The sequence below is a fragment of the Pogona vitticeps genome, chromosome 3 (genome assembly GCF_051106095.1).
Source record: "Pogona vitticeps strain Pit_001003342236 chromosome 3, PviZW2.1, whole genome shotgun sequence".
Lineage (NCBI taxonomy): Eukaryota > Metazoa > Chordata > Lepidosauria > Squamata > Agamidae > Pogona > Pogona vitticeps.
Window position 1 is genome coordinate 49,057,561 of NC_135785.1, and position 23,736 is coordinate 49,081,296.

At 36.8% G+C, this 23,736-nt stretch overlaps 2 protein-coding genes across 9 annotated transcripts in view; one reads left to right on the top strand and one right to left on the bottom strand.

Annotated features, from left to right (window-relative positions):
- GIGYF2 (GRB10 interacting GYF protein 2) overlaps positions 1–23,736 on the top strand; it is a 138,016-nt gene that overhangs the window by 58,183 nt on the left and 56,097 nt on the right. For 2 of the 4 annotated variants that reach the window (XM_020787358.3, XM_020787360.3), the window contains exons 8-10: positions 18,626–18,805; positions 23,262–23,479; positions 23,570–23,732. In XM_020787358.3, the coding sequence (XP_020643017.3) occupies positions 18,626–18,805; positions 23,262–23,479; positions 23,570–23,732 (561 nt within the window). The remainder of the gene's footprint in view (positions 1–18,625; positions 18,806–23,261; positions 23,480–23,569; positions 23,733–23,736) is intronic. The other 2 variants (XM_020787359.3, XM_078389361.1) reach the window with 1 other exon arrangement.
- KCNJ13 (potassium inwardly rectifying channel subfamily J member 13) lies at positions 1,059–18,196 on the bottom strand. Of its 5 annotated transcripts, none has more exons than XM_020787361.3 (4): positions 14,758–14,914; positions 6,729–6,780; positions 5,668–6,148; positions 1,059–4,788 (listed from the first exon to the last, which is right to left on the bottom strand). In XM_020787361.3, the coding sequence occupies exons 3-4, from the start codon at positions 6,143–6,145 to the stop codon at positions 4,169–4,171; spliced, it is 1,098 nt and encodes a 365-aa protein (XP_020643020.1). In that variant the 5' UTR covers positions 6,146–6,148; positions 6,729–6,780; positions 14,758–14,914; the 3' UTR covers positions 1,059–4,168. The 5 variants fall into 5 exon arrangements, with proteins under 5 accessions (XP_020643020.1, XP_078245499.1, XP_020643023.2 ...); XM_078389373.1 differs by having other exon boundaries at positions 5,668–6,145; positions 14,758–14,913; XM_020787364.3 differs by lacking the exon at positions 6,729–6,780 and having other exon boundaries at positions 5,668–6,145; positions 14,758–18,196.

A 23,736-nucleotide genomic window follows, 5' to 3' on the forward strand; every position in this document is an offset into this window, starting at 1 on the left:
AACCTTTAAGCTTGGCTACTGATATTTATGTAGTAGGTATGGTGTTTATTTTCCCCCCTGCTATGAATGTTGTTGAAAACAGGAGGCTAGTTTAAGGCCCACTGCAAATGGCCTATTCATGGTCACTATGGGTCCTTTTTAAGGGGAAAGGCAAGGTAGATATTTTAAATAAATAAATAGTAAAGCTAGGCCTTACTGCAAAACAGGCTATGGATTGTTATGCTATACAGCCAGATTTCAGCCTGTAGTGAGATAGATAGAATTAAATTTTACTTTGAAATTAATGCAGAAATTTGCACTGACATACCATTAGATGTTTTGTTGCACAAAATAACTTGCAAGTGCACTGGGTTTACTGTATGACCAAGGCAGAGTTTTGTTCATGTTAAGTTCTCTCTCAGGAAGTATTTTTCTGTGAAACATTCCTGCCTTCTGTGCAGACTGCATAAGAATCAATTAATATTTAATATCAAATCAGTTTAAATCATGATTTATATTTTAAAACTTTTTTTAAATAGTTAAAAATCCAATTTTTTAAATCAGTTTGATTTAAACCACATTTACCCTGCTTCTGTGTATGGCATAATTAATATCTTACCAGACTAGAAGAGTAGCATACATTTTAATAGGATGCAGTGTTCACCACATGCATGCAGTCTACAGTTCTGCTTCTTAGTGCTGTTTGTTATACTGTATCTTTCTACCCCCCCCCCAAAAAAAAGATAGAGGGGGGATTGTACTTGTTCATCCTATACAGGGAATTTCTTGTAAGTCCTTCAGTGTCAGGGCATACTTCTAGAGGTCCCACTGAGTTTTACTTGGCTCTTCGGGTTTTAGGCTTTTCTGAGAGATTTTAAAGGTGGTGGCAGCAACTAAGAACCCATTTCTAATGAAAGTCAATAGGATTTGAGTGCATAACTTTAGCTTACCCTTCTCTGTAAGGAGTTTTTTTTCCAAATATAAACCCTGCATTTTGCAGTGGTGCCAGATTTCTATGGTGACCAGTACTTTAAATCTTTTTTAATGCCACTTGTATCCCTTTTAAAGCATCCAACTTATTTATTTTTGCTGCTGTTTTGTTCATCTACTTCTTGTGCCTTCTATGTTGCTTGGTGTATTTCAGCATAGACATGTTCATACCTTGTGTTATATGCTGCCAAGTCCCATCTGACTTGCGGTGGCCCTAATCAATTTTCATAGTATGTGTGATTTTTAAGGAGTATTTTAGCATTGCCACTCTCCAGTGAATTTCCAAATAGGGATATATGAACTCAAGTTTCGTCAGTCTTCATCTCACACTTTTATCTACTACAGCACCCGGGTGCAGTCATGCCATATACTTCAGAGTTAATAAATTTGAATCTTTTGAATAATACACTTCAATGTAGAAACATGCTTTAAAGTTTGTTTTCTCATTTTTTCCTGACAATCTTTTAAAGTAGGTTATTTTACAAAATCATAATACAGTATCTAAAGCCAAGTGTTGTGGCTGCCCAGTGAAGCTTTAAAGCTAAGCTGGGATTTGAACCAGCACTTTCCACATCCCTACAAAAATACCTAATGATTGCATCATGTAAGAATTGTTTTTGAAGTCTTGTTCCTTAAGTAACAATAGTGAACTGAGTAAATAATGATGTCTCATCAAGTTCACTCTGAGTTATATTGACCCTTTCCAGAGTATAAGGTACTGTTTGAAGTGCTCTGCAATGCATGCACTAGAAATGAAACGAACACAGTTAATGATAATAACGTTAGTGTTAGTGTTAAAACATTCGCATTTTGTATTGAAATTGGCTGGAACAGCTTCTTACTGTTGGACTATTTCTAGCACAGACCTTAGTGCTGATGTTATCTGACTAAGCCGTTTGTCCTTGCAACATGTAATGCGCTTTAAAGCATGTGATTTCTTACTGCTTCTGGACCTTTATAGACATGCTTCTGTGGAATTACTAGTACAGTTAGATCCTGCAAATTGATAACTTGATCTGAAAAGACAAACGCAGCAATACAGCTTTTCTGATTATACTGCATATACAGTTTTAGGCTTACAGGAATATGTGAATGCAGGTCATCTCCTGGCTGTACTATTCAGTTCCTGAGTGAAATGTTGTACTAGTTTTGTTGTATCCATTGCATATGTTAAAAAGTGGGAGCTTCCACTAAAATTTAAAGAAATATTCTGGATTGCTTGGAATTTGAGAAGTAGGCTCTATAGGTTAAAGTCTCTACGTTTAGAGGCTGATAAGGCAGTAAAATCTTTAAATTGACCATGATGGACAAAGAATAAAGTGAGTACACATACATTTTAATGTATATTAATTCAGGGTGGTGATTGATAAAGCTATTCGGTCTCTGCATTGGGCTAAGCCATGTACAGTACACTGTGAATGAAAAGATTAAAGCTTCAGCACAGACAAGGGAATAAATAATTTCAAATCCCTGTAAGAGAACATAAGGGTCTAGTGCTATGGCATACCTATGTTCCAGAAATAAACATTTTCTACCACACAGGTTGTCATGATTCCTTGCTCACTTCTGTTGCAAAAGTTACTTCCTTTAATCTTAGTATGTGCTGACTAATCTAGTAGTTGCTTACACAGAACATCAGTATTAGTAACATTAATAAAATACTGGGATTTTTTTTTTAGTTGCCTTAAGATGTTGTAGCAGCTATGAGTTGGCAGCTGGTACCATTGTGACCAGCTGGTTGACCAGAGCCCTGTCATGTTCTCAGTTTACCACAATATCAAAATCTTTACTGTTGGCTTCAAAACCATTTCATAGATTTAGAAAAGTGAGAGATGGTTTCTTAGAAAATACTCTATGATTTGATAACAAATCTCAACAGCAACACTAGTATATACATATAAATATCTTTATCCATGTTCAAGAACTAGATATCAGGCTCTTCACAAGAAGCCACTAACTAAATGGCCATTTGAAAGTGAGCATAGTGATACCTGTGCCATGTTTTCTGGGAAGAGCCTGTTAATTATCTTTTAACGTAAAAAATATTTAGTAGTTTTCATGATGCTCTGTAGTTTTTCTTGCTTTTGAGTACAGTGTAGTTACTAATATCTGTCTAGCCGAAAAAATGTTTAGAAACCGTAAAAGTGGCCCTTTAGGTGGACCATTTGCAAACTGTTCAGTTTAATCAAAAACAAACAACCACCAGTAGTTCTGGTAATAATTATGATTCATGGTTGGTATAGCGCCTTATGTTCAAATTCTCATAATTATATTTCATGTTTGTACAGTTATTTTAAAAAAGTCAAATATTTAACTCTATTGTATGGACAGAGCATATATGTTGGAAAAGAACTGGATTAGATATAGGAAGCAATGAATATTTCTGATGACAGGACTATTCAGGCTTCGGTTTGCTACGAGACAGATACATGAGGTGTTGATTATTCTTGATAGGAGAATTGTGAATGCAAATAGTTGGAGTCCTCATGTCTGCTAGGTTTATTGCATGTTTTAAGTGTGAAAATAGTCCCAATGTAGAAAGAGTCTTTACTACATGTCAAGATTCTTGTAATTTACTTTCAACATAAAACTGCCTAAGGATGTTGTACTTGTTCTTAGCTGCTGGAACAAAGAGCTTCAGCAAATGCTTGTGATTTTCCTTAATAAACAAGCACAGCAGGATTGCAGTTTCACTGCCACAGAAAATACTAGCAACATTCTTCTTAATATGTTTAGACATCAGCATATTCTCTTGTAACCAAATAACAAGAGAGGGCTGATTCAAGGAATTTGAGAGATCTTCGGCTTTTCAGAAGAAGATTCTTTTTAGTTAAGTTAACTTACTATATCTATGTCCATTTTGTCACAGTATTTACCCTTGTGTCATGTAGTTAGATTTTTGACAAGCTGTCTGGATCTTTTTTTCAGGGTCAGTGCAGTTTTAATCATAGTCTGGTGAATTCAGCAGGTAGCACTTCTGTTTTCCCAGAATCTGTGCAGTGTTTCTTGTCCCTGACTCAGTTTTTGTGCAGTTAATCCAGCGTTTCCTCCAATTGTGTAGATCCTTTGCTCTTTGTTCTGCACACTGTTCTAAAGTCAAAGGTAGAGTACAAAAAGAGCACAAGAAAATGGGGAGGAAAGTGAAGACGTGATTGTCTAATCCTTTTTTTAAATAAAAAAATCTGGCATCACATTCAGTCTATTCAGTCAGACGGGTCTCACAAATCTGGAAGTTGTCAATGTGCTGTCCATTAATGCGTATCTCCATATCAGTCCTCTTTGAACTTTTGGAGTCCACTGCTGGAAGTTCTGGGATAGTCTTGTCAAAATTCTCCATCTTTATCTGATATTCCCCTTTGGCACCTCGAACCAACATAGAGGCAAAGTGGTGATGTAATATAATCTCAGATGGAAGATAGGATGTCCTCCTTTGGCATGTTTCTCCTGTGCCCTCTTGTGTGGCTGAAAGGAAGACTACTAGTTCAAAATGATGGTGTGCCTCCCTTTGCAGGAGAATTGCTAAAGGGCTTGATGGAGTTATAGAATGGTAATAGGTTAAGGGAAAAATAAAGAAAGGGCACTCTTCTGAAGTGATGCTGTCGAGATGGAAATCCACACTAGTTTGGTAAAGCTGTCCATTATCTCGTTCTTCATAAAGAACTGCAGAAATTCGAACACTAGTGAGTGGGCTTGGACGAGTATTGGCCACTTGGAACATTAGGTATGGTTTTCCTTCTCTGTGTGTCACTACTGCAGAGTAAGTGAATCGGATGGAGAGAGCTCGATTCTTTGGACGAGCAATTTTTGCTACAAATGCACCTAAATAAAAAGAGAATATAAATATTGATAATGTATATAAGTATTTTGTAGTGATCTGCTTAGTAGATAGAAATTGATAATGGTTAAGAAGGTGTCTTCACATTAGGATCACACTGCTATTGTTAATATCAGTATTTTGTACTTTCTCCCTTACTTTCTCCTATGATGTTTAAATCATTACATGATTTATACCACAAAAATGTTCATGGCCACTTTTAGAAACAACAGTTAATATTTGCCATTGTATTTGTATTGGAGAGAACAAGAGCTGTAGTCTCTCCTCTGAGGTTTTCAGTGTAATGTGCTGTGCCCCCTTTGCATAGATTTACTCTTTAATAAATCTTTATTATATAGCAAATAATTTCTTAAACTTACAGTGATGTAAACATTTTTCATTTATTAGCCTATTGAAAAATTATTGTAAATAAAGCATCCCAGGGTTAAAAAGTTCTCCAATATTTACCAGTATCTCAGGTTACAGTCTTAAGCATACTTATGGGAAAAATTTTTATTAAAGGAAATTGTACCTGATGTCCTTGTAAAACTGTTAGGTTTGTACCTTAAGTTTTAACAAGATATAGCTGAAGAAAAGGTAAAACTTGCAACTGTTCACATACATTGCAGTTATGTAGATAAGTGGTTTTGAATTAAAACACTAATCAGGAAAGATCTGTATCCACCTGCACAGTATTGCTCGGTGAGATTTTTAGAAACATGTCCCTTCTTCTCATATAGTAAAATCTGAAATACATCCTTATCAGGCTGGTTTTAAAAGAAGTGTGTTTTTTCAGAATACTCAGTGGTATAGCCCTGTCCTTGTTCTTCTGCTCTAGTTTCATAAAATATCAAGGATTTTATTACAAGATAAGAGCTAATTACCTGTGATGAATGCTTCCAGCATGAGACCCAGGACCATTTGTATAGCAAGTAGAGCAATTGCACTTGGACAGTCTCCACTTGGGAACATCGTGCCGTAACCAATAGTAAGTTGTGTCTCCAGTGAAAACGAAAAAGCAGCTGTAAAGCTAGTGATGTACTTTACACAAATTGTGTGGTTTTCAGGTGGAGAATCATGGTCAATCTCCAGATCTCCATTCATTTCAGCTAGTAGGTACCAGAGGACGGCAAACACAAGCCAGTGAAGTACAAAAGAAGCCGAAAATACCAGCATCATCCATCTCCAACGCATATCCATTAAGATTCCCCAAGCATCTTTTAGGTATGCAAGACCTTTTCCTTGGGCACCATCCATCTGGAGTGTGCTGTGCCCATCTTTAGTGACCATTCTTGGGTACCGTTGGGCCAGAAGAGGAGCACTAGGTTTGGTGTTGTTGCCTTCTATAACTTCCGTCCTCATCTTCTGAAAATGAAAAGTAAAGAACTGTTGGATGCTTGTTTATCTGCAGCTCAGATGATGATCAGAGATTCTGACACATTGGCAGTGGACCAGATGCCACCTGCAGTTAGCCAAGGGAGTCTTAAGACATGCAGTTCTGAGAAAATTAACTCTGCTTTCATGGTACAATAATGATTACCTTAAAAATCCTTAGATGTCCGATCACTTTTAGGATCTCTATATGATTTATAAATGTAAGCCAAACTTTCATGTTTTGACTGCTCAGGTTTCCATGTGGATTTAATGGTTTTGTTCCAAATTATTCAAGGCGTATTGCAAGTCTGAATTTTCTATAATTCAGAAAATTGTTTTGCTCTCTACTTTAGCAGGTATGTGTTTAATATTTAAGAAAAAAATCCTCTTATCAGAGCTATTTTTAATACTGTAAGTGCTATTTGGTAAATAACTCCTTTAGTGGCAACCTCAAGACTGTCACATCATATTTATTGCATGAAATTTTCCTCACAATAAATTTACGTGGAGGTTTCTACCTATATTTTATTGTTACCAACCATGATATTTTTATTGTCTAGAATTGTGGTACCTGGGATATAGCCTCTTCTGCTGAACATACTCAGGCCACTGATGATGTAAAGCTGCATTAAAAAAGGGGATAGAGAATAATACGGAAAATATTACGAAATTATATAAACTTGAAGGAAGTCCTGAGGAGAAAATGTCCAGTTCGAAACCACATTTGCCAAAAGCGAGACTGAATTGAGTGAGGGCTGTATTACACACTATTGTTACTAATGCAGTCAGGTTTTTGAGCAGCTTATGTTCCTGAGGAAGCTGCAAGTTTTCAGCATCTCCAGGCACAAAAAGAAAAACAAGCCTATTTTTATGAGCTGTTGTCTTACTGCACAAGAAAACTTTAAAAGTAGACACATAATAACCAAAATGAATATCCAGCTATGGTATCTCACTGTCTGCTAGTCTCTGAAATGAGTAACATGCAATAGGCAGAATTAGTTTATTGCTAAATGGTATTGTCACAGGACACCAGACTGAATTGACTAAATAACTGCTGGTAACATTGAAAGTATCTTTGTTGTGTTGTGTTTGCATATACAACAGCATGTTTGCACAAGAAATATAAATTGTTAATTATGGCATACAGGATACAAGTAACTCAAATCTAGCACATCTTGTGAGGGTTTTCACATTTTCCCAGTACAATCAGTCCAGACATACTTAGCCATAATCAATCAGTTATGCATTGCATCCTTACATTGAGTATGGATCATATATAATCTGTTTAATCCTGACCTACAGCTTTCAGACTTGGGAGTGTTATTCTATAGCTATTGAAATGTGAATCATGGTCAACTATGTATAATTGAGTGACTGTATATAATTGTAATGCACACCACTTTCTGTGTTACACATATATATTATGATATTGTTATTTATTTATGTCTCTTACATTTCTCTATCCTTCCGTAATGGAGTCTGATACATGCTTATTGTAGGCATGAATATGTTGATAAAAACGAGCTTAACAAATACTAAGAAATATATAGGCTGGTATGGAATGGAGTTAACCATAGTACTGCTTAGATCATAGAATCAGAGAATATTGGAGTTGGAAGGGGCCCATGTATCATCTACACAGTCTCCTCCACTCAACAGTGGATGTATCTGGAGAAGTAAAATACATGGAAACTACATGTTATTTGTTCTGTATTTTTAAAATGGGAATTTTGGTAAAAACTGAAATTCATGCAGTGCTTACTGGCATATCAAACCAAAACTTATTTTATTACTTTAGCAAAAAAATGCTTTGTTCATAACAAGGTTGTAAAATTGTATTGTTGGGCATACTTAGGTGTAAAAACCTTAGTTTTATACAAATGTAGTGGTGAACATATCGTGCAGAGAACTGAGAATTTGCTGTACTCTGGGCATTTCAATTCACAAACGTTGAAGGTTGTGCTGTATATTATTTAACCTTCACTGCTTGTGAATTGTAATGCCCAGGTTGTGCTGTATTTTCAATTATTTAAGAATTGAGACACTAGAGAAAGTGCACATGAGCTTTTTCATTTAAAAAACCCCACACACAATTTTTATAAGAAAAAAACATTATGGGGTGCTTGAAGGTCATATCAAGCCTGTAAAGACTGTATGTAAAGAATCCCTTCATTTCAGCAAAAACATTTCAGCCATGCTGCTTTTGACACATAATGGTTAAAGATTCTTGCTTGAAGTCCCACAAATTGAAAGATCCACAAAAAAATATATTCTGTGCTTGGTTACACAGGAGAAGAAGACCATTGGCAACTGATATATATGATGAGACAATGAAGAATACTGTAGTAGTAGTAATACTTAGCCTTATGTAGTGATTTAATTTTCTTAGAATACTTCATGTACAATAACTTATGAAAGAGGTCAATATTATTAGTTAATATTATTGTCCTTATATAGCAAACAGGGAAATAGACGGCTGATGCTGAGTGGAATTTGTGATCTCCCTGCTTTACAGCTTAGTTTCTTTGCCATTATACTATGCTAGCTGTATGCAAAATGTAGTAAGGATTGCATCCTAAAAACATTGTCTGATTAATTTCTGTATTAACTGTATGGTGATGTCCATGTGTATCTGATCAGGAAAAAATAAAGAGAAGATGGAAACAGTATACTGAAGGCCTTTACAGAAGAGATAAAAGTATGACAGAATCCATTGAAGAGAAAGACTATGACGAAGAACTTGCAGTTCTACAAAGTGAAGTGAAAACTCCTCTGAAATCACTAGGAGGCAATAAATGATGAGGGTAAATGGAATACCAGTAGAACTGTTTCAAACTACAGAGACTGAATTTGTCAAAATCCTAAGAAGAACATGCCAATAATTTTGAAAACAAAACTGGTCCACAGACTGGAAACGTTCAGTACACATTTCATTCCCCAGGAAAGGAGATGCCAAGAAATGCAGCAACTATAGGACCATTGCTCTTAATTTCTCATGCAAGCAAAATGATGCTCAAGGTGTTGCAACAAAGCTTTTATCTTATTTCAAGGAAGATGTGCCTGATGCTCAAGCTACATTGATGCTCAAGGTGTTGCAACAAAGGTTTTTCCCATATTAGAAGGGAGAAATGCCTGAGTGTGAAACCTGGATTCCAAAAAGGAAAAGGCACTTGAGATCATATCAGAAATATCTGCTGGCTACTGGAATGCACCAAAGAATTTCAGAAGAAGATTACTCTGTGCTTTATAGACTACAGCAAAGCCTTTGTGTGGATCATGAGAAACTATGGGTTTTTCTGAAAGAAATGATTGTCCTGATGTAACCTGTGTTATTGGCAAGAAGCTACTGTTAGTACAGAATATATAGAGATAGAAAACTTTCCTATAGGCAAAGGTGGCAGACAAGGGTGCATTTTATCCCCTTATCTGTTTAATCCATATACAGATCAGATCATATGGAAAGCCTGACTGGATTCAGATGGAGTGAAAATTTATAGAAAAAATGTCAATAGTTTAAGATGTGCAGATGACACCATCTTACTAGCAGAAAGCAGCAATGACTTCTGATGAAAGTGAAAGAAGAAAATACTAAGGGAGGACTATAGTTAAGCATTAAGAAAAAGATCATTGCTGTTGAAGTACTATACAACTTTAAGATTGACAGTGAAGAAACTAAAATAGTGAAAGGTTTTGTATATCTTGATTCAGTCATCAATCCAGAGGGAGTGAGCAGCCAAGAAATCAGAAGAAGACTGAGACCATGAAGGAACTAAGGCCAAGATTACGCACACTATTGTATTCCCAATCACTATGCAGGGGTATGAAAGCTGGACAGTAAAGAAAGCTGACAGGAAAAAAATTAACTCATTTGAAATATAGCACTGGACGAAAAGTTTTCAGCTAACCCTGGACTGCCAGAAAGAGAAACAAGTAGGTCCTAGCACAAATCAAGCCTGAACTATTTCTGGGTCAAAAATGATGAAACTGGGGTTGTCATACTTTCAGCACATCATAAGAAAGGCAGGTTCCCTAGAAAATGGGTAAGGTTTAGGCAGCAGGAAACGAGAAACACGCGTACAAAAAAGAAATGGATTGATTCCCTAAAGGAAAGCCACATGCTCGAGTTTACAAGAGCTGAGGAGGGCTGTTAAAGTAAGACATTAGGCAGATATGTCATTCATAGGATCGACATAAATTAGAGTCAACTTGATGGCACATAACAACGTGATAGCAAGTAACTGTATATTTTACACATGAAATTAGTCAGTTATAAAGAGTACTTTTTGAATATAACTTGGTCTGTCATAGTGAAATATCTTTTGATGGAAGAAAATGAAGCGAGAAATTGGAAATGTATATTGAAATGAATGTGTATCATCCTAAAATGATACTATGTGTGTACTTCCTCACTTAGTGACAGAGGCACTGTGGGTTCTAAGTGGAGTCTAATCCACTTCAGAAGTATCCAGAGATCATCACTGGGCATAACATAATCTCTAAAATCACGTGGAAGGAGTGGCCTAGATGGAAAGAATTCATCCCATTTCCTGTAACAGCCTGGTGAGGTGTTTGTACAAATATTCACCTTCAGGCCCTGAATGTAGGACAGGCAGGATGAAGCAGAATACAGTTTACATTGCTCCAGTAAATTAAGTAACTTCTGAGGATGGAAAAGGGAAATACTAATTTCTTTTATTTGGTCAGAAATATGCAGGTATGTGATAAGTGCCCCATAGAACTGGAAGTTCAATAACATTCTTGAGAGCAACCTTATGCAACTTATATCTCAATCCCGTCTTGTTTTAGAATTGAATGTCCAAGTAAGTGGAAGGTGAATGAGCAAGCACAATAGCTCTTTCAATGCAGTCAGGGTTAATTTATAGGAGACTTGGAACAAATGACATAAATGTGTACTATGAGTATACCTATGCAAACATTGGAGCAAGAGATACAGGTGCTTTTTAAGTTCTAGAGATGGGCGCAAACTGCTGGTTTGGCGGTTTAGCTGGTTTGTTTATCACCACAACTGGTGTTCAGTGGTTTGTTGCTCTGCCCCCACCAACAGGTGCCCACTCAGAGGCAACACCCAAAGGAGGTGGGGCAGGGAAGCCAGGATGCTGCCTCGAGTGGATGCCCACCAGCAGGGCTGGGGCACCAGACTGCCAAACACCTGTTGCAGCAGTAAATGAACTGCTGAACCGGCAGTTGGTGCCCATCTCTAGTTTTAACTACAGTTACTTATGGTTCCTAGTAACCTGTCTTATGGAAAAGAAGCATGACAAAACATTGCTGTCTGTCGTACAGTTTTGTCTTTCATGAGTGAAAGAGCCCCAAAGATGCCTCAAGCCCTTTTCAATTCTTATTGACATTTTCTGTTTTACATTAGGTGATATTATTTTTAGGGGGGATTATTGGAGCTCATATAATATTTCAAATATGTCTGCAGTATAAATTTATGCACTTTTGTCATAATACTGACCGTTTTATTTTCAGTGCCTTTCTTAATAATCCCTAGATAGATTTTATTTCTTGTCTCTACCAAACCATTGCCATTTTCATCAAATTAGCCATAAAGTCCTCAAGGTAATTTGCTTTTAGTGGTAACAAAATGGTAATTCTGCATTTTGTTTTCCATCAGGGTATATATAATTGGGATTGTTTCCCCTGGTGTACATTTATACTTATATACATTTAATGTCTTTTACCTTTGGAAAATTTAATTGTAGTCTGACTGTGCTTTCATTATCCTAAATATCTTGATTTCATCCACAAGCTTAGTTCCCTCCCTGTTCACACTAGACTCCAGGTCATTTAGCAATAAATTATACTACTCTTAGTTCAGATTCTTAGCACAAACATTGTGAAAACTTACCATTTGTCCCTGCATTTTGAATGTTTATCCAGTGAGCTGCTAAGATTATTCAGTAGGCTTAAAATGAGAAATAATTGAATGTCCACTTTTCCATATCATTATTATGAAAAAAGTTGCCTCTGCCTTGTGGTATATGTGCACATGCAGATTGGTAATCTAATTTTAAACTAAACATTTTCAGAAACTCTGTATGTACTCCAATCTGAGAAGAGTCCAGAAATCAAAAGCAGAGACACTAATCCATTGTTTCCACTCCACAAACACGTTCAGATAATTCAGAATCACAAGTTCAGATTGGGAGAATTTCCTGGTAATCTCAGGTTGGATTCAAAGGCTTCTCAGAGGTGGAGCTGCTATGAAGTTGAAGGTTGCTTCCAACAAATATACCTTAAATACACTGTTGATTAAAAATTCCTTTACAGAATCTTTTACCATTACATTGTCAGTTGAAAAGACCGCCAGAATATTATATGCCTATTGTAGGATACTTACTCTATTTTCCTGAAAATAAGCCCTAACCTGAAAATAAGCCCTAGTAGGATTTTTCAGGATGCTCATAATATAAGCCCTACCCCCAAAATAAGCCCCAGTTAAGTAAACCTTGCCCTCCGCCATTGTGCAGCATTGTGCAGCAACCAGAAGGTGATGACTGTATTTGAATAAATGTAGATTGTTGTACATGAGAAAAATAAAACATCCCCTGAAAACAAGCTCTCATGCGTTTTTTGGAGCAAAAATTAATATAAGACCCTGTCTTATTTTCGGGAAAACACGGTATTAGAACCACATGAAAACAGACTCATGTCAAACTGTCACATTATTAAGTATGCTGTATAATAATCAATAAAGTAATTATTTCCTTAGAAACTATTGTTAGTTGAGCTGAAGCAAATTATTCTAAAATTACTGTGGAATCTGCCGGTTATTCTCCCCTAGCTGTTCTTACAGTATTAATGTAAACTTCTTGGAATGGACTTCCATTGCAGACGTTTATGGATATCAGTTATTCTACTTCAGTCTTTTTCTTTGTAATGGATTGATTGCACCAACCTGAACCCTTCGTACTATAGCATTCTTTCCTGCTTGTTCTTTTCCCTTACACTTTTTTCAGTTTGCCTAAAGTAAGTAGCAGCTACTACAAGGAGGCAGCCAGAGGCACTCCCACTACCATCCATTCTCTTCCACTTGTGTTAGCTGGCTTCTGCAGTTGTGCAGCCTTATGTGAAATGTCTGTCCCAGATTGCATGCCTATCCTACGTCTTTGAAACCTGAGGGATGTGTGTGTGAGAGAGGATGTGTGTATGTGCATAGTGTGGTGCTATGTTTTGAACTGTTTCTGCTGTCAGAGCTGAGATGTTGCTGCCTTGTGCCCTTTTTTAAGGAGAAAGGATAATTATAATAAAATTAAGGATGAGATTGAAGAGTGGATTAAAAGAGGATTAGCAAAAAAGGAGGAGATAGGTAGATAAACCTAAGTAGAATAAATGAGGCACCGTGGCATGTCAGGTAAGTTTTTTAAACTTTCTGAATAATAAGATGCTTGTGCTTTAATTTTGATTCTTATATTTTAAAATACAAATGGCAAGCATTTTAATTGCATTAACAAAATATAAATGCTGAAGCTTTCTTTAGCTTCAGCCTTCCATATCTACTGTTTTGTTTTGCTTTGTTAGTAGAATAAACATATTATGAGAGTAGTTAAAGTGGAATAGAACTTGCAGCAGTCTAGAAGGCAACTTTGCTCAAGAATAGGAGTTCCCATGGTGTGTGTGCACCGTGACATACTGGTTTGGGCACAAGAAAGTTAATTAACAATCTGATTTTAAGATTCATTATTCTGTTGTACAGTGAATATATTTAGGATAGATAATGCCATACCTGCAGAAATGGAGCATTGTGGAACGTGATAGTTTTGACCAAAATTGCTCTAGCCTTCTATAAACCTTGCAGGTATCTACAGCCAGAGACAGTTAGCTTTGCATGCCAGAGGTGCCTTCCCCGAAATGTAAAGGTTATCTCCCCTGGAGTGTTAAAGGTATTCCTCAGATGTTGTTGCTGTACATGAAAGATGATTCTGCTTAACGTTCATTAGTCTCCTTCCATCTACATACTTCCCAAGTATAGGAAGTAAAGTTTCTTTGTGTGAACGAGAAATGTGCTGTAGTTGAAGATCAGGTTCTTCTAAACCACTGACATTGTTTGGGATTTACACTGTAGGATGAATGGGGAGCTGAGCTCCTGAATGACTAAGAAATAATTGGGTTTACATTTATTGAAGGTTTCCAGCTTTTAATTTGTATCCAACAAAGCAAAAGGATATTTTGTTGGGAGTAAAAAAATCTTCCAAGTCAATCTAATAGAATCCTTTGGAATACTAGTGTGATGGCACAAAATGAGAGAAGTCACAACAATGCAGTAACAATTGGTACTTTCTTAGTTTATGTCAGCCATGCTATATTACAGTCCAAGTTCAATATAAATATCAACATTGTAAAATTATACAGCTTTTAAAATTGTTTTTGAAAGTTTTTTTAGGCAATTAAGTGTGTGTTAGGGGAAACTACTTTGGAAAAGTTTCCACAATATTTAGTTTTACACCGCAGTAGATATTTTTCAAAGCAAACTTTGCAAAAATCTTCCAAAAACATATATTTGCATTTGAAAATTTAAAACACAGAACAGGAAATATTAATGCAAATAGAATCTTCTGTCAACATAATGTACTTACCAGTGTCTTTGTAGCTTTTCTGATGGGGAGAGGGAAGAAGGATATAGATAAGTCTTGGATATGGTAAATGTGCCAAATGTATCTGTATACAGTGATCCCAATGCAAGGAAGAAAACCCCTTTTGACATCCACTTTTGATGGATGTTTGTTCAAAATGGGCTTACCAGTCTCATTCCAGAGTTTATAATGTGGGGGGGTTGGTTTTTGTATGATGCTGATGTGATTGGTCATTTCATCTGCAGGGGGGCCAATTAGCTGTGGTCATGTGGAAAAGAATGCTGATTTGTTAGAGCTTTCTTTACCCAACACATACCCTAGCAGCTGTGAAGAAATCTACAAGAACTTACTTTGAGAAAGGGGTGCATTTTTTCTCTTAATCAGGATAGGGGTTTTTAGGTTTGCATAATCTTACTTAAGGTCTTACTTTGTGGTTCAAAGGAATGAAATTCCTTAGAAGCGTTTTCTGTTAAACTTTTCTTGTGGTAGCTGTTTAGAGTTCACACTTCAAAAATATTATCCTCTAGTCTAAGCAGATATAGGCATGTTGAGGTGAAGGTATCTTTCTATTTCATTTTTTTCTTTCAGAAAAAAAAACATACTTGTGTCTTGGGATTTGCAAACTCTATCACATGTAAGGGATATCAGTATAATATACAGTAAGTAAAATTTGCAAAATAGTTATGAGTAGTGTGCAAATGAAGTTAGAAGACTTTTAGCTGTAATGGGCCAGAATTCTTTATTTTGCTTGTCCTGGCTTGTTGATCATTGCTTGCAAGATTTAAATTGGAGATCATAATGTTATGTATTGGGTAATTCTTGCTGGATGGAGCATTTGGGTATGACCAAATTAAGCTATGAATATGCAGTGAGTAAATTTGTACTTTTCATAATTTATGCACTGTAGAATTAATTTTTTAGTTCAAAATCTGAATAGTAAAGACGAGAACTGAAACAAGGTGCATAATGTCCACCTTCCAAAACCACTTGCATGATCTGTGAGGGCAGCTTTGTAATGCAGTTCAGCATTTCACATTTTTCCTTAGTTAGCTGGGGATGTGAGGACTTTGATCGAACGTCAGACCTAAGAGGATCTGAGAAACAAAGACTGTGATTGTTTGCAGTAAAACTACTGAAGACCTGCTGTGAAAATTATTAATGTAGACCAATATAATGCTACTTAGAAACTGAAATCTCTCTCATGTTTTTCCTTTTAAAGCCCCCCACAAAATACAAAACATTAATTCTTCATTTCATTAGTAAAGAACATTTTAATACATGTTGAGGCACAGCACGGTAAAAGTGAAACATGACTGTGACCTTCATGGCCATGGGGACACTCCTCACTGAAGCAATTGTAAGAGGCTGCAATATATTTTAGTTCCCCTGTAGCACTTCTTTGTTTATTGCAGGCAGCATATATCTGATAACTTTATACCTATATTTTTAAATTAGTCTTAAAACGAAAACTTTGTCATAGAAGGCTGAGCATGTACCTACCTATTTGAGCTGTCACAAAAACATATTTAAATCTTAAACTGAGGAAGTAAACCATAATACCCTAATGCAAATACAAAGATTTCCTTCCATAACCATTCCATTTAATGGCATTTGCAAAATTACAGAGCAGACTAGAACATTTGGAAAATATTAACCATTAAATACTTCACATGTTTGTATGAGAATGTTTGGATATCAGGTATGACAATTGAGTTGCATGGATACAGTTGTGAAAACTTGGTGTTCACTATAATGACTCTTCCTCACCTACCTGAATGCTGTGTGGGAAAGCTTTTACGAGTATAGGGAGAAGAGTCAACAAAAGTATGATAACATTTAGTCTGGGCAACTCTCAGCAATTAGAGTTACAGTTTCTTAAAGTGCATTGCATTTATTAGTGCATAATGAGCTTTTTTCCTAGTGAAGAAAGCCCCTACACTAGAGTATCTAAGACTGTCTTTTCCTTCAGGGAATTTAGTCACATAAATGTTTAAATTTTAAAAGACGTGCAACTGCAACAGTGAAAAGTGCATTGGGGATCTTGAAAATCCAGAGTTCTTGCCATGTATTGTCCCAATGTGAGACAGATACTGGAAGGAAATTTCTTTAGTATACAGTAGAACAGTATGGGTGTTTGTCTATCTTCTAGTAACATTATTGACATTGTTATTTGCTATTCTAGTAAAAATACCCTCAATAAACAAGTTTTCAAAAGATTGTATTCCAGAACACCACTTCAGTACTTTGAAGTTAGTCCCTTTTAAAACTTCAAATTACATAGCTGTAGACTTTGTTGGCTGGATGTCTTTGTTGTATCTGAAGTTTTCCATAAACACCATTGCTGGCTTCGGGTCAGACATGGAATGCAGGTGCCCTTTCACTGCTCCTTCTCCTCAGGAAGTCCAGTCAATTAGTTTCAGGCAAAGCCACAGATCTTTTTCTTTTTTCTTTTCATCCTGGGAAACCATGGCCAAACACTAACCACTGTGCCAAGTAATTTAAACTCAGTAAAATGCATGTGCCAGGTTTATAAACTACATTCATATTTACCTAATGTTAGAATTTGGGAAATGTGTGTTCCTTAATGTGAAGTAGTGTCGGTCAAGCCACTGTTTGCTTCCTGCATGTTAGTAACTTCAGAAGGTAATTTCTTGGTTCTTTTAGTTCAGTTTCAAAACAATTCTTCCTCCACTTTACAGTCAACAGGAGCTTTTATATTTGTTGCTGTCTCTTGATGAATACATCTGTATTGTCCCACATTTAAGAGCCACACAGCCTGGTTATTTGTGTCTTTATTCAGAAGCCAGTGCAACTGAGTTCAGTGGGACTTTCACCCTAGTAAGTGGGCTTAAGACTGCGACCTTAAATATGTTTCCATGGCTTTCCATCTCAAATTTATTCTGCCTTATGAAATGATGGTTGAATAGAAAGACACTGAAGCATTCCTCTAGTACAACCTCAGACTTCTCTGAGTGATACTTTGGAGAAAGTCAAAATGCCAGAATTGTAGATTATAGTGTTTCCAACTCTATGGTGAATACATTTCAATGCAGCATACTGCTGTCCATAAACAAAGAAGATCCTGGAAAATGTTACATCTTCCTCATCTGTTCTCAGGCTGCTATAATTATTCAAAGCACCATCATGAATTACTATTTCCTTGATTCCTCATCTTCTGTGTTACTGTTTGAAATACAGTACTCTGCAGATAAGAGTAGATGTTGTAATGTTAGTTATCTGGAACTGGTTCTTGCTGGATAATTGTTGTTGACCCAGTAATTTTAAAGATGCTTTGTGCTAAGTTTTGATTTTTTGAGGATCAATAGAACATGATGTTGAATTATACTTTATAGAATTTTTTACGCCGACAAGAACTTTTTCTTACTGTGCTGGATTATCTAGTGCTTAAAAACACCTCCCAAACAAAAAACAACAAAATAGTTATGCCATTGTAAACTGCAGGGACAGGAATAGTGTCTTGATACCGCTGAACTATGGTAAAGCAATCTCGTTGAACATCAGGTGGCATCTTGCTGTTTATTCAAACAAACTTTGCAGATGCTTTTCCATCACTTGTTACAGAGTGAACTTTTGACATTTTTAAATGGTTACAGCTGTGTTGTAGTTTCTTCACTAAACTGCCTTCTCAAAGATCAAAATTGCAAATCTGATTTTTACTTCACAAAAATCTTGAGAATAGTTTAAAGATAATAACCTTAGCATTGGGAGGGAAGGCAAAGAAATACTATATTTGGTCTTTTATTCTTGTATCTTTACCTTCACTGATTTATATTACACGCTTCTAAATTATATTCCAAATGTCCATGATGATAAAAATACTCATCACTTATGCACTTAATTTTTTTTGCAGCAAGACCAAACTTTGAAGATGCTGGAACGGCAACAGCAGGAAGGAAGCATGAGTTTATACGCTCTGAGAGCGAGAACTGGCGCATCTTCAGAGAAGAACAAAATGGTGAAGAAGATGATGGAGGTTGGCGACTGGCTGGTTCACGACGGGATGGTGAAAGGTGGCGACCTCATAGTCCAGGTGAGAGGAAATACAACAAGGGGAACCACTTATTTAAAACAAAAGTCTTATTTAAAACAAAAACAGCAGTGAGTAAACAAAATCTGGAAGGAAACATTCTTTAAAAGATATCTGAGGCTGCTTAATGTTGGATATAATCACTTACAGTTTTTTAAAGAAGCATTTTTTTCTTAACAACTATTTTGCCAGAATAGTCAATGCAAGAGCTTGTCTTACCTTCTCTGATTCTTTCCTACAAATGTTTTCAAATTTCATTTCTTGTATGAATTACCCTATATCCTGAGGTTGAGGAATCGTCAGATGCTTTCTTTTACTTGAATAGAAGTGGAAATAAATGTTTGTGGTAGAGAATGCTGCATTGTGTGCCTTTCTGACGTCAGACATAACTGATAAATGCACAATAAAGCAGCAGTGTGTCTAAGCTAGACAGTATTGAAATAACTGAATCAGCACCTCATGATGATCAGATGTGAGGATTTTACTTAGGGCATGGGTAATTTCAGTCCCTTTAACAGTATTTTATTTAGCATAAAGAAGAACTAAAAAGTAATCCTGTCAATATGATAAGTCCTGAGGCTAAAATATTGTTTCAACTTTCTGCTGCATTATGTAGAATACTGAAGGCATCCTTGTAGTTCTCTATAATTTACAGACTACTGTTTCAGAACATAGTGATAATGCAGCTTTAATCTCCATTATTTTCAACTCACTTATTTGAAAGAGTTAGTTGTATGTAGAATCTGTGGTTATGTTACTGATTCTAGATATCTGTGAGACCAGCAAAATATTCTTTGTTTTCCAAAAGCAGTGTTCTCTTTTTAACCAAAATTCCTTCCGTTAATTAGACAAACAGTTGAGCTTTGTGTACACTTAGATCTAAAACTGCTGTTTCCTTTCTATGCTGTGGAACATTTAAAGTAAATTTAGGACCAGTCAGTGTCTGGCATCCAGTAATAAGTCACAACTAGAGTAGGCCCATTGAATCATTGAGGTTTTGACAAGTCAACACATATGTGACTCCCATAGCTAGATTCAGTGGGCTTACTCCAGCTGCAATTTACTCCTGGATTTCACCCATTGTTATTTAAAAAAAACCCACCCTTCTTACGTTTATATCCTGACTTTCCCTTAAGAGGGAGTTCAAGGGTTAAGGTTACAAGAATTACCCATTCCATTTTATATCCATATCAGCTATATGAGGAAGATTAGTCATTGTGAAAGGTGATGACTGACTCAAGATCACCTGGCAAGCAGGATGATTTCACACTCTCCTGTCCTTTTGCATCTTAGTTAGCTACATTTATGTTTCAGTTTCCCCTTATTGAAGTTGTGGTGGTGTACATAAATCTTCTCTTCCTCATCCTATCTTCAAAATAACCCTCAGAGGCAGGGGACAGTGAAAGAGAGAATGAGTGGCCCAAGGTCACTCGGGGAGCTTTGTGGCTCACTTAGATCTCCCTAACAACTATAATGAAGTGACAATCATTGATTTCATACAAGAATAGAAATACAGTAGCTGGTTTGTGTATCAGGGTTGGAGAATATGGGGCTTTTTAGATCTTGTTGAGCTTCTACAGCCCCTCCTTCCAGCCAGCATGACACAGGATCAGAGATTATGGAAATTGTAACTAGGAGAAAAACCAGAGCTCAGTGGTATAGCAAATGATTTAAATGCAGAAGGTCCCAGGCTCAAACCTTGGTAGCTGTTGGTAGGACTGGAAAATTTCATGCCAGAAACCCTAGAAAATTTAATGGCTGAAACTGTAAATCATTGTCAGGAATACTGAGCTAGTATTGGGCTAGCGCTCTAATGGCCTCACCCATATAAGACTTCTTCCTATGTCTTATGGAAGGCTACAGGCTTTACATTTGTTCTGGTGGACTGTAATAGGACGAAGAAGATTTCTCACCTAGTTTAGAAGAATCTTTGCCTAAAATTTTGTGGTGAAGAAACTCCCAACTTTTCTAAATCAGTGAGCAGGTTATACTTTGATATGCCTGTTACTATTTCACCTTAAAATGCCTCTGTTAAATATAAAAGAATAACTATGTTTAAGAATTTACAGGCACACAGTGGAATGTTGTCATTTTTCTCTGTGTGCAATGTTTAACGTGTAGCTCAGCCTATCTGAGCTACAAAAAAGATTCTTCACAAGTCTGAACAAAAAGATAATACATTTCCAGCATTAGAAAAATAAGTTACAGCAACCGTTTGTTTCAGTTGCTACAAGTGGAAAGTAACAGAATTGTTTAGCGCATTAAAAATACAAAAAGTGCTCGCTAAATATACATGATCAGAGTGGAAGTTATGGTAGCTTCAGTCTCTTATTGATTGATCAAACTACTGTTCTCTGTGCGTTTCGGACAAAATAAAGATGCCCTATGTTGTCTTGCAAGAGACATGGTGGCGCTGCGGGTTAAACCGCAGAAGCCTCTGTGCTGTAAGGTCTGTAGATCTTCAGCTGTAAGATCGAATCCACGTGATGGAGTGAGCGCCTATCGCTTGTCCCAGCTCCCGCCAACCTAGCTGTTCGAAAGCATGCAATTGTGAGTAGATAAATAGGGAACACCTCGGTGGGAAGGTAACAGCGTTCCGTGTCTAAGTTGCACTGGCCATGTGACCACAGAAGATTGTCTTCGGACAAACGCTGGCTCTCTGACTTGGAAACAGGGATGAGCACCGCCTCCTAGAGTCGAACACGACTGGACAAAAATTGTCAAGGGGAACCTTTTCCTTTACCTTTATGTTGTCTTGCATTCAGTTACTATGATGTGTGCTGATATGTACCAGCATCCCATGTGTATAATTCCAGCAGCCACTTATATCAGGGCGGCAAATTACAGCCTGTAACTGGTAAAACCAAGTTAACAATGTCTTACATTATCTTACACCAAGCTACATTTGAAGTTTATGACATTAAATATTCCAAAATGGTATGCATCAGTTTTCCTGGAAACTCTGTGCTTCATTTGGGAGATGTATCAGCACTAGCAATCACTACCTTAAAAGTCTTCCTGTTTCATCCTCTTGCAAGTTTAATTGCACTTGCAGAGCCATTTAGAAAAACCTCAGTACAGTATAATGTAGTCCCTTACAGATCCTTTGTCAGAATTCATATGTTAGCAAGCTGCCTCATCATGGTGACATGTAATACAAGGGTAGACTCAAGAACCCAAATTAGTAAATATAGTTTACAGATCATACTTCAGCTCCCAGAAAAAGGAGATTGTAAATTACCTGACAGATAGGAATGGCAAGCTGTGCAGAAGAGGATTTGGATAATTGATGTTTGGACTTGCTGGACTTCATAGTGCTTTATAGTACTGTCAGAAATGAATTAATCTTTAAAATATTAAATCAATCATCATAAGTCTCAAACAGAGCTGTTTTCAAAAACCAACAGTAACTTATTTAAAATCTGATCAAAAATGGCACAGTGCCCTTCAGATTCAATTTGGGAAAAGACATACAGAAAACAGACACATTGTATATCTTGCCTGTTTTTTGTTTCTAAAGTAACACTGAACTTCAGGCACTTATTTAGTTCCTCTTTTCCCAGTTTCTGACAAGTTCACAGTCTGGAAAGCCCTTGTGACCAGTGGTTCCCAGCCCTTTTTAGCCACAGCCTCCTTTTATAATAGTCAGATAACCTGTGACTTACTACCACATTTTCATCAAAACACATTTTTTATGGGGTAAAGTCTTCCTTTTTCAAGAAGTAGAGACTTCTCTGTCCCCCAGAGGGCCTGCTTCTCATACATACACATACCTCCTAACTTTAATATCTGGCTCTGAAATGTCAAGGAATAAATTATTTAACAAGGTCTGCAACACATGTAAGGTGGCCCACTATCCTCCAGAAAACGCTTTGGGTTGCAAAACTGGATTAGACAGTATATCTTGTGCTTTGAGTTAATTTTGGGTCAAATTCTTCTTTTTAACATTTTCCTCATTTTTGTAACAGTTTCTCAAAAGCCTCTTGCTCAGCAGTTTCAACTTTGTATGAGAAATCAAGCTACACATCTTATGTGCCTGTTATTAACGCATTTCTTTTTTAGTATGATTAATAAAAATTATTTTTTGACAGTCCAATCTTGCTAGCAAAGACTGTCCCTTGTGAATGATCTGCTTATGAGGTTTAGTGGTTCTTCATGCTATGACATTAATTCAGAATGTTTCAGTCCTTGTACATCTATTTGCTTGATGTTCTTTACATTAATAACCTGAGTCCAGGACATAATAGATTTAAAGGAGACATATCCCGAAGAAGAACAGTGGTTACAGTATCTTATAAATGCCTGTGTCAAGGTAGACCACAAGCTGTAGTGGCTTTCTGAAGTTCTGTCACTTTGTCCTCTCTTTTCCCTATCCTGTTTTTTTTCTGTCCCTTTCTCCTTCCAAACAAGTTCTTGCCCTTTGGAACTCTTTTGTAAAGTTACTTTCCCGCCCCCTTAGACGGCCCTCGTTCTGCAGGCTGGAGAGAACACATGGAGCGACGACGAAGGTTTGAATTTGATTTCCGAGACCGGGATGATGAACGGGGTTACCGAAGAGTGAGATGTGGCAGTGGTAGTATGGATGATGATAGAGATAGCCTTCCTGAATGGTGCTTAGAAGATGCTGAAGAGGAAATGGGCACTTTTGACTCATCTGGAGCATTCCTGTCTTTAAAAGTGAGAAACTTTCTGTGGAATTTACATAATGTGATGTGTATTATATATAACTAAAACTATAAGGTTTAATGTGTGTGTTTTTCTCCTTAGAAGGTTCAGAAGGAGCCAATTCCTGAGGAACAGGAAATGGATTTCCGCCCTGTAGAAGAGGGGGCAGCTGACTCTGATTCAGAAGGAAATCACAATGAAGAAGCCAAAGAAGCAGATAAGATTCATATGAAGGAAGGGGTTAAAGCAGAGCAAACAGCTGCAGGTAA

Bases quoted from the DNA above. Each gene is read 5' to 3' on its own strand.
- KCNJ13 (XM_020787362.3), bottom strand. From the start codon at position 14,988: ATGACCAATCACATCAGCATCATACAAAAACCAACCCCCCCACATTAT. The intron at 6,149-14,757 runs GTAAGTACATTA...TTTCATTTTCAG, and splicing joins GAAAAGCTACAAAGACACTG to AAGATGAGGACGGAAGTTAT. The intron at 4,789-5,667 runs GTAATTAGCTCT...CTTTTTATTTAG, and splicing joins GCTGGAAGCATTCATCACAG to GTGCATTTGTAGCAAAAATT.